The sequence below is a fragment of the Elephantulus edwardii genome, unplaced genomic scaffold (assembly GCF_000299155.1).
Source record: "Elephantulus edwardii isolate Elephantulus edwardi_28Jun2011 unplaced genomic scaffold, EleEdw1.0 scaffold00068, whole genome shotgun sequence".
In the NCBI taxonomy this organism is placed as follows: Eukaryota; Metazoa; Chordata; class Mammalia; order Macroscelidea; family Macroscelididae; genus Elephantulus; species Elephantulus edwardii.
Window position 1 is genome coordinate 14,833,453 of NW_006399818.1, and position 11,195 is coordinate 14,844,647.

Here is an 11,195-nt window from a genome sequence, read left to right on the forward strand (position 1 = left end):
TATATGGTCCCACTGTTGTAGAATGAGGCTGTCATTGGGGTGGGGGTAAGACTGAGAAAAACTGGATGAAATATGTTTACAGCACTGAAGTCTATGGGGGAGAGAATAGTTTAAAAGTATTATATTTTAGGGCATTATGTTTATCATAGGAGTATGCAATGAGGGTTGCAGAGTGGATTATATTTGGGGTTGGGGTTGGGATTGAGGGAGGTCCGGGGGGGATTGTGTACCAATGAGGGAGTTTTTCTTTTGCTTTTCAAGGAGAGGAGCAAACAGGGGGGCGGGGGGAGCAGGGATAAGGGTGCAACAATGAATGAATGGAATTCCAAAATCTCTGTAGATGTTCATTGAAATGAAAAATAAATAAAATATAAAAAAAATACACAGCTGTTAAGTTAGATGATAACTTTATTATCCTCTAATCACATGTCTCAAAAGCTGACAGCAGGGAGTTCTGGTAGCCTAGTGGCAAGAAAACTGCACTGCAATCCCAGATGTGCATGGTTCAAATCCACCAGATGCTCTGCTGGAGAAGAAGGGGCAATCTTCTCCTGTCCTAGTCAGATTCGATTTGACGGTATACACACACAGACACACACAGAGTAAACTGACAGCAGAAGAAAAGAGACAGACAAGAGCACGATTCATATACACAATGAATAATTGTCACCTAGAGCAAATACTATGATGTAAAACATTAACATCATAACATATTTGGTGCCATAATATGACTGTCAGGTATGAAAAATAATAATTATTAGTATGTGAAGGATCCACTGAAGTCCCTGGATGAGCTAACACTAACTGAAAGGATAGTGGGTCAAATACACCCAGAGGTGCCTCCAAAGAAAGGCCTGCCCATCTACTTCTGGGGGCAAAAAACCCTAAACATTATAAACCCTATGTAAAGTGGTTCTACTTTTGACATACATGGAACCTCCAGTAGGGAAGTGCTTGGATGGATTTTGAAAATGTTGTCATTATTATGTACCATCAAGTCAACTGTGACTCAGAATGACCCTATGAATAATCACTCTGAACCCTGCCTTCCCTGAGCCAACCTCACCATCTCCAGCACACCTGACCCCCTTGCCACAGATATTGTGTTAATCTATTACATCTGTCTGTTGAGTGGTTTTCTCTTTGTGGGGATAGTCTAATGAGCTTCCACTATGGTATAAGACACAGAAATATATTCTCCCAGTGCACTGTGGATACCCACTGCATCAACTAAATTCTAACTCAATCTAGATGTTGTTGTTGTTGTACTTTTCCTCAAGACAATTACCTTCTTATTCTATATTCATGGAATATATTCAGTTCTCTTTTCTAACCCCACAACCAAAAGGCATAAATTCTTCTGTCATCTTATTCATTGTTTAGCTTTCAGAGGCATAGCAAAAGATTGAAAAGACTATGGTCTCAATCAGGTACACCTTAGTCTTCAAACTAACATCATTGCTCCTCAGTTTCCCACATAGAAGGCAAGAATTCTACCACTGAGTCTCCTGTACCTCAAAATCAGTTACCAGTGAGTCTGTTCTAATTCTTAGTGACTCCATGGATGACAGTGCAAAAATGTGCTGATCAAGTTTTCAATGGTAATATTTCAGATTCTTTCTTATTTACTTTTTAAAATAATAATAATAATGATAATTATTATTATTATTATTAGTAGTAGTAGTAGTAGTAGTATTTTGTGTGTGTGTACTGTCAAATCAGATCTTACTGGTACAGAAGGAGATTGCCCCTCCTTCTCCAGTAGAGCATCTGGTAGATTCGAGCCGCTTGTTGTTAAGTGCATTGAGTCACAGGCAACTCATAGCGACCCTATGAAGGAGAGTCCTCAATGCTTGGGTGCCTTTCATCCTCTCTCCAGGTTCATAGGGTTTCTGGAGGCAAGCTGTTATGGAAATGGATGCCACTCCTCCTTCCAAGCTTGTTTTAATTGGGGAGCTCCACTCCACTCTCTGTCCGCATTGGGTAGCCAACCATCAACACATTTGACACATCAGTGTCACAGTGTTCAGCCTCACAGCAACCAAAAGTGAATGCGGCACGGCAACTTGTACACCAGGGTTATCCGACTTAGAGGAATGTCTGAACAAAAACAATGAAAGACAGGCCCGAGGGCTGCGGATTAAAAGTCACTTACGTTTGGCTTGGTAGCATCGCTTTCTGTCCACTGGGCCAACTGATCTCTCTCTGTGTGTTGATATTATTGTTGTTAAGTGCCCTCGAGTCACAGGCGACTCATAGCGACCCTATGAAGGAGAGTCCTCGACGCTTGGGTGCCTTTCATCCTCTCTTCAGGTTCATAGGGTTTCCAGAGGCAAGCTATTATGGAAGTGGATGCCACTCCTCCTTCCAAGCTTGTTTTAGTCGTGTGTGTACCATCAAATCGGATCTGACTGGTACAGAAGGAGATTTCCCCTCCTTCTTCAGCAGAGCATCTGGTGGATTCGAGCTCCTTACTTCTGTATATTTCAGATTCTTTCATATGCTAGAGTCTGATCAAAGCTGATCATTTCAGAGCATGAGCAAAGGGCTGGCTCTGGGTGAATATTCTACAAGCAGTTCCTCTGGAGTTGAACAAACTGTTGCTCACCTGTGAACCAAATTACTGAGTGGACCCAAAAGAACACATTCCAAATATGTTCCCAGATATTCCCCCTTGACAAATCCCAGGGGCTGCTTACCTGTTTCTGCCTTGAGCACAGATCCCTTATGAACCTTCTTATACAGAATCATGCAGAGAGTCACAATCAGAAGGAACAGCAAGACCTGATTAACTGAAATGAAAACAGAAACTTGTTAGAGTTTATTAAACAGAAAGCTGAAGGGAAATTTCACAGTGATGGTGTGAGCATACGCCCTCTCGATATAAACAGAGCAGTGTCTGGGGACTTTTCCTGACACAATGACATACGGAGTTGCTGTGGGACATGAGGTCCTAGGGCTGAACCCAGGCATTCTGGTGGCAGGGACTCCAGCCTTCCAGATTACATAATGTTGTCTTTAAAGTCACATTCTATGTCTGAATATATTTTTTCAAATAATATTCACCATATGTGTTGAGCTTATTATGAGGTAGAACTTACTATTAGTCCATGAGCTTAGTTGTGTTGACATAGTAGATTCACAATTAATTCAATCACTGGTTAAAAAATGATGTGCACACAATCTGTGCCTTGAGTAAGGGGTTGGAAGACTCCAACCTCTTCCAGTCCTAGTCCTCCAGGTCCAATTAGTCCAGACCAGCAGTGCTTGCTGGTAGACCCTACTGAGCTGCAGTATGCACGAGAACAGTGATTTCCTGAGCATTGAATACCTATCACCGGTTTTCATGAGATGGCTTAGGAAGCCTGTGTTCCTTAGCCTTATATCAAAACTAAACTTGTGACAGTTGGGTTAATTCTGACTCATCTGTGACCCTGACAGAGAAAGCACAACTTCCCCACAGGGTTTGTAAGGCCACAAAGCTTTATAGAACAGACCTCCTTAGTTTTCTCCTGCAGAGTGGCTGGTAGATTTGAACTGCCAACTCTTTGGTAAACTGTGTCATTAGAGCTCCCTATTTAGAGCACTAAAACCCCCAAACCAGTCAGTCAACTCCACTGAGTAAAAGGCTGTGAATCTTTATGGGAAGTCATTTCCCATCTTTTACCTGTGGAGCAGCTGGTGGATTCGAATTGCTGACTTTTCAGTTACAAGTACAACATGTAATACACTGTGCCACCAAAGCTCATCAGTCTTTCTGACTTCCTGTGAGGTAGGCGATAGTAGCTGGCCAAAATGGAGATGCTGTTGTTAATGTGAACTGTCAAATCAGAACTGATCCTTAGCTGACTCATTGGAGGGTTTTCGAAGGCAGTTAATTGCACAGAGGGAGGGCGCCAATCTTTTTCCCATGGGGCACCTGATAGACTTAAACCATGTGCCTTCAGGATTGCAGCGCAGCTTCTTACCACTAGGTCACCAGAATAGATTTATACTGTTCTTTCACTGAGAACAAAGATGCAAATGTTATTATAAAACATACTTTAAAACTTGAGAAATTAGGGAGAATGGGCACAAGGGGATGGAGTGTTAATCATAGGATTGCACAATTTGATGGGCAGGGATGTGTGAAGGAAAAGGGAAGGAGTTTATGTGAAAAACAATGTATTTGAACTTTGTAAATAAATCAGTATAAAAAAATTGAGAAATTAGTCAATTTAAGGAAAATATTAAGAGATGCATGGAACTGAGGTTGGCAATGGTGAAAACTTGAGGTGTAGGTATGTTTTCACATGAAGCACACAAATGCCTGAGGTTGGTCAATACTGGAGGAAGGTGATAGGGCTGAGATTTGCAGTCAGATACCAATTCCCCTTTCCTCAGGTGGCCACCTTGTGGCCTTGGAGAGACTGTGATCCTCTCTAAGTCTCTGTTTCCTCCTCTAACAAATGGACTATTCACTGTCAAGTCAGAACCAAATCATAGCTGATGCTCCAGCAGGTTTTCTGAGGCTGTAAATCACCTGCGACCAGACTGTTCATCTTTCTCCCACAGAGCACTAGTGGATTCGAACCTGAGGAGACCAGTGGATTAAAACCTGTGCCTTTGGTTTAATAGTGCAACTCCCAATGGACAATGCTACTAGAGGTACCAACTGGAGATTTAATTATCAGTATCTCACAGGATTGTTTCAATAATTAACAGAGGCCATGAAGGCCCAGTAAAGAATTTCCATTTGTTATGTATGATTGTTTTTTATTTATGCATCAAGATAGGAGCTCTGGTGCCTGGTGGTAAGGAGCTGTGCTACAATGCCAAAGACATGGTCTGAATCCATTAATCACTCCATGGGAGAAGGATGGGCAGTCTCCTCCCATGCGACTTACGACCTCCCTCTAAGAACTCGCTGGAGGGTCAGCAGTGGGCCAGTTCTGACTCAATGGCACACAACACCCACAACACGCATCAACATATTTACATGTGCGGGCTGCAGATTGCTCTGTTATTATTAGTAAAAGGAAGGAGCAGGACATTCTCCTCCAATGTCTTTTAGAGCTAATATTCTGAGGCTCCATGATTCTATCTTGCTAATACACAGCTCCTTTCTGGGCTCTTAGATTCAATCAGAGACTCAATGAGATACCAGACTTAGTGTGTTCGTTTTAGCCAATAGAGTAGTAGAAAGCAAGTGACAGGGTTTTATGGTTTAAGTTGTTGTTAGGTATTGCCAGGTTGATATGACTCAGCCTTCCACAGACAACAGATTAGAACCTCGTCCTATCCTGCCCCTCCTCTCATTCTCCACCACGCTTGAGCCCATCTCTACTCACTGTGTCAATCAGTCTCACTGGGGCCACTCTCTTTTGCTGACCCCTCTACCTTTCCCAGCATGAAGGCTTTTCTTTTCTTTTTTAAAAATTTATTATTAACTTCAATGAAAATTTACAGAGACTTTGGATTTCTATTCATTCACTGTTGCACTTTTCACCCCTCCCAACCCTCCCCCTTAGTACACTCCCCTCTTGGAAAAATAAAATAAAAATTCTTTCATTGTTTTACAATCCCTCCCCCAGGTCCACTCCACTATGCAGCCTTCTCTCTGGACTCCCGTCATGATAAAAATACCTAATCACATATCCCTCTTAAACAGTTTTCTCCCTCATCTGTTTCAGTGCAGTATACATTATTGAACTCATCTTTCTCAGTCTTTCCCCAACCCCGATGTCAGTCCTATTTTACAACAATGGCACAATGCAATATTTATCCTTTTGTGACTGAGATACTTCACTCAGCATAATGTCTTCCAGGCTTATATTTTGAATATATTGCATGAATAATATTGCATGAGTTCCTTGTTTTTCAATGCAGCATAGTATTCCATTGTGTGAATATACCACAGCTTCTCTATCCATTCATTAGCTAATGGGCACTTGGGTAATTTCCAAACTCTTTGCTATTGTGAACAAAGATGTGATAAACATGGGTGTGCATATATCTTCTTGGGTATCAGTTATGGTCTCTTTGGGGTATATTCCCAGTAGTGGAATTGCTGGGTCAAATGGTATCTCTATTTGCAACTTTTTGAGAAAGCGCCATACCATCTTCCACAGTGGTTGCACCATTTTACACTCCCACCAACAGTGAATAAGGGTTCCAGTTTCTCCACAACCTCGCCAGCATTTGTTCCTGGCTGTTCTGTTAAATTTTGCTTTTCTTAGGGGTGAGATGATATCTCATAGTTGTTTTGATTTGCATCTCTCTTAGAGCTAGGGATTTTGAACATTTCTTCATGTGCTTGTTGGCCATCTGAATGTCTTCTCTGGTGAAGTGTCTGTTCATATCCTGTGCCCATTTTTCTATTGGATTATTTACCTTTATCTTGTTGTGGTTATATTTTGTCTTCTTGGGTCACTCTTGAAAAATCTTCTGTTAAGCTTGTTTTCTTACCCACTCCCCTCCATTCACATTTTGTTGTTACCATTGAGTCAGAATGGACCCATAGCTGACCCTACTGCAGGTTTTCAGAAGCAATTAATCACATGGGAAAAGACTATCCATCCTTCTCTCACAGAGTAACTGGTGGATTAGAACCCTGTGCCTTTGGAACTGCAGCAAAACTTTTAACCACTAGGCCATCAGAGCTCCTGTTCTAAAATCAAAAGCAAGTTTCAGAGTTCTGTCATGGTCTTTTGTTCCTCTCTTGTCTTTTTAATGATTTCTTTTCTTTTCTTTCTTTTTTTTTTACATAAATTAACACATTTATTACAGGCTAGAGATACTTCAAATGGGGAAGCTTCTACTGGTCTTTCAGTTCCTTCTGTCTTCTGATGACTGACTTCACTGTGATGGCTGAGGTGGTATTGTAGGTCCAGGTGCCACCAGCTACTGTCTTCATGCAAGAACCACAGTGCCAGAAGCCCATAGCATGTCTCTTCATTTTGGTTTTGTCACAGAAGGAGCAAGTGTACTTGACATGCTAGCTGATTTCAATTTTCTTTACCATCTTCCTGAGTGAGGCACCATAACGGGTCCTGTATTTACCAACGATGCTGACTTTCTTGGTACATTTGGCCTTCTTGCTGCAAACAAGCACCCGATGTTTTGCTTTTTCTATGTATGATGTCCTTGTTTCATCTCACAACTAATCTGGTCTTCAGTCCTTAGTGCTCAGTGCTTCAACTCCTTTATTGAGATGACCTCTAAACTCATGTGGGATATTCTCGACATTTTATTTTTTGTTTTCATGGTATTGTGTTCATTTTCTTCAACTTCAATGTGAACTTGCATAGGAGCAATTGATGGTCTATTCCAAATGAGACTCTCAACTTGTTCTGACTGATGATAATGATATTCTTTGTTGTCTCCACAGACACAGTCAATTTGATTCTTATGCATTCTACCCAGCAAAATCAATGTGGTTATGAACTGTCAAATCACCTATGACTCATAGCAACCCTATGTAGATTAACTCTGAACTTTGCCCTATTCTGAGCCTGTCTGTGTCCGACACATCTAACATTTTTACCCCAGTTATTGTGTCAATCCATCTCATCCAGAGTCTTCCTCTCCTGAGCTGTCCCTCCAATTATGATGCCTTTATCCAACGATGCCCAAAGTATGTGAGATAGAGCTTCAAAATCCTTGTCTCAATAAAATAAAAAAAAAATTTAAAAAAAATCCTTGCCTCCAAGGAGCAATTTGGTTTCATCCTCTCCAGGAAAGCCCCGTTTGTCTTCTTTGCAGTCAGTGGTATGTTCAATACTCTTCTTCAACACCACAACTCAAAGGCATCGATTCTTCTTCTTCTATCATCCTTAGTCATTATCCCGCTCTCTGAATTGCAAAGACCATGGACTAGATGAGGTGCACCTTAGTCTCTCTAGACTAACAACCTTGCTCTTTAGCATTTTGGAGAGTTCTCTGCCAGTAAATTTTCCTCATGCAATTTGTCTTTCGATTTCCTGACTGTTTGTGCCAAGATTGTTGATTGTGGAGGTGAGCAAGGAAAAGTATTAATAATATCAATCTCTCCTCCATCTATCATGGTACTTAAAGTTGACCCAGTGGTGAGAATACTTGTTTTCTTAATGTTGAGCTTCAATCCATATTGAAGACTGCAGTCCTTGATCTTCTACAGCAAACACTTCAGGTTTTCCTCCGTTTCAGCAAGCAAAGTTGTATCATCTGCATACCATAAATTGATGAGTCTCCCTCTAATTCTGATTCTACATTCCTCCTAATAAAGTCCAGCCTCTTGAATGATCTGTTCTTTATATAGATTGAGAAGACATGGAGACAGGATGCATCCTTGACCTTTCCTAATTTTTGACCTTGCTCTGTTCTGAGGTCCAAGCATAGGTTTCACATGAACACAGTTAAATGCACTGTTAAATGTTCTTGTCAAGGTTAGCCACAGTCTGCTGTGATGCACATATTGAAATGCTTTTACCTATAGTCAATGAAACACAGACATTATTGTAGTACTCCATGTGTAAGCCACCATTTGTGTTGCTGGAAAAAAAAAGGTAGTTGCAATGAAAAAATTACTAGTCTTGTAAAATTCTATTATGCAATATCTGATGGAGTTTCTGTCACCAAGGCCATAGTTCCCAATTGCTGATATTTCTTCTTTACTTCCAACTTCTACATCTCAATCACTAGTAGTTAACAATGCATGTTTAATCATTTTTGGAAGTTGCCAACATCTTTCATTTCTTCATCTTTGGCATTACTAGTTGGCATATACATGTTAATAATAGCTATATTAATTAGTTGTCCTTACCTCTCCAAATTACTTAAGAGCAATGGTGTTAATTTGATGACTAAGGTGTGCATGATTCAGGCCATGGTTTCTTCAATCATGTGCTAGGCATCTGAGAGCTGGACAATGAATAAAGGACAGCAGGAGAAGAGTTGGCGACTTTGAGCTGTGGTGCTGGAGAAGAGCACTGAGTGCCCATGGACGTCCAGGAGAACAGGTAGGTCTTCCTTATAGGTGTCTGGATACTATCCTACCCCTAGCAGCACTGTAATTCAGGACAGATTTTAGGATGTGTTTTGATGATAAATGTCACACCATTGCTCTTTAATACGTCATTCCCAACATTTAGATCATAGTATTGTTCACTTCAAATGGCTAATATCGGCCATTTCAGCTCATTATTATCTAGGATGCTTGGAGAAGTGGAGGATTAATGAGCTGGGTTGATAAAGTGATCACAGTGAGCTTGAATATGGTAAAGATCATGAAGGTGACATGGGATGAGGCAAGGTTTCTACTCACTGTTTAGAGAGTCAAGTTTGCTTTCTGGTCAGTCTTGAACATATCATGGACTGCCAAGAAAACAAACAGTTCTGTCTGAGAGAGGGGGAAGCTCCTTAAAGTCTAGGATTTTGGAACTCCATCTCACATACTTTTGGGCATGTGGCCAGGAGAGATCTGTCCTTGGCGATGGACATCATGCTCAGAAGGGTGGAGGGACAGCACAGAAGAGGAAAACTCCAGATGAGATGGAACTCATCTTTAACTGGGGCAATAGGGGTTGGTGTGTTGGAGACAGTGAGACTGGCTCAGGACAGGACAGGATTCAGAGCTTCTGTATATAGGATCAGTATGGGTTGCAGGCAACTCAACGGCACATAACAACAACAACAATACCTAGAATATCAATCTTTATGTATTCCCTTTCATTTTGCCAATACCTAACATCCCTACATTCATAGTCTGAAACATTTCATGTTCATGTTAATGGATGTTTGTAACTCTTTTGTCTGATTTTGAGTTGTATGCCACCAACAAATTGATGTTGATGGTGTTGTGTACCATAGAGTCAGAACTGACCGACAGCTGACCCTCTGGCAGGTTTTCAGAGGCAGTTAATCACACAGGAGATAGTTCATCCTTCTCCAGCAGAGCAGCTGGTGGATTAGAACTGTGTGCCTTCCGGTCTGCAATGCAGCTTCTTGCCACTAGGACACCAGTAAATGAAGGTCCCCAAAGCTTTACTTCATCCATGACTACTTTAAGGAGAGAGCTTCTCCTTAGTGTCTCCTAACTTAAGACGGTCACCTTCTAGCCCTGTAACTGCCAGTGTTCTGTTTCTATTCATTAAGACTCTGCTGGGATTTGATATATGAGGGCATAGCTTCCAGGATCACAGCAATGCAAATGTTACCACAGTGTAAGAAAGTGGAAAAAAAGGAGAACAAGAATACAAAATTAAAACTGCTAAATTCCACATGAACATGAGTATTTAGAATGCAAGTAAATTTTGTTTGTAAGTTTATGAAACCAGAAAGATCCCTCTTTTATGATAATTCCACTTCTGGCCTTTTAAAATGCTCAAAACTTTCAATAGGAATGATCCTGATATGACCATGAGAAAAATTGACTGTAGGAAAATGGTTGGTGGAAATCAAATTAGATTTCCAAATAAGTTGAGATTAAGTATCAAAAGAGTTCACATTCTTAGCGTTATTTTTAAAAAGTATAAACCTACTTTTTCGTAAGAGAGCCATGTGTGTTCTCGTGGAGAAGCACTGTGATCTGTGGGTTAAAGAAGAAACATTTTTTTAAAAAGAAAAGAAACTAAAATTCACCAACATTCATTAAGAACTATGTCTATGTCATCATTGGAAGCTTACTATGTTGGTTATTGGTAGTACTTATCTGAATCTAGAATTCTGGAATAAAATAAAATAGAGCTTGAATCTCCAGCTCACCCTTACAAAAGTGTTTTCTTTGGCTGTGCAAACTTTATAAACGGTCCTTAAGAGCTATCATGTGTCTTAAAGATATGTTTACTTTTCCCAGAAAGAGCCCTGTCACCCTTAAGGGTCAATCTATTACATGATGTTAACTAGACATAGCATCATATAATGGGGTCTCTCTGGTCCCATCATCAGCACCACCAGGGAAGTAACAGAGCCGCATTCTTTAGACACATTATCTTGTTTCATTCCCAACTCTATAATAGGAGAACCCTCATTAGTTCCATTTTACAGATGAGGTCACACGAGGCATGGAGTACTAACCCCTCCAGAGTTAAAAGCTTCTAAGTGGCCAAGGCTGGCCTTCTGAGTCTTGACTTCGAATTGGATTTGATGGAGGACTGGAATTCCATTATGTAACACAAAAAGGATAGTATACAGAGTGCAACCTCGAGACACTTGGGAGGAAAGAAACCTTGAAAAAC

At 40.8% G+C, this 11,195-nt stretch overlaps 1 protein-coding gene across 1 annotated transcript in view; it reads right to left on the minus strand.

The window, feature by feature from the left end:
• GLT8D2 (glycosyltransferase 8 domain containing 2) overlaps positions 1–10,539 on the minus strand; it is a 29,401-nt gene extending 18,862 nt beyond the window's left edge. Inside the window, exons 1-2 of the mRNA XM_006888552.1 lie at positions 10,500–10,539; positions 2,700–2,792 (exon numbers count right to left, since the gene is read on the minus strand). Coding sequence (XP_006888614.1) covers positions 2,700–2,792; positions 10,500–10,518 — 112 coding nt within the window. The 5' untranslated portion in view covers positions 10,519–10,539. The remainder of the gene's footprint in view (positions 1–2,699; positions 2,793–10,499) is intronic.
• Positions 10,540–11,195: the final 656 nt, after the last annotated feature.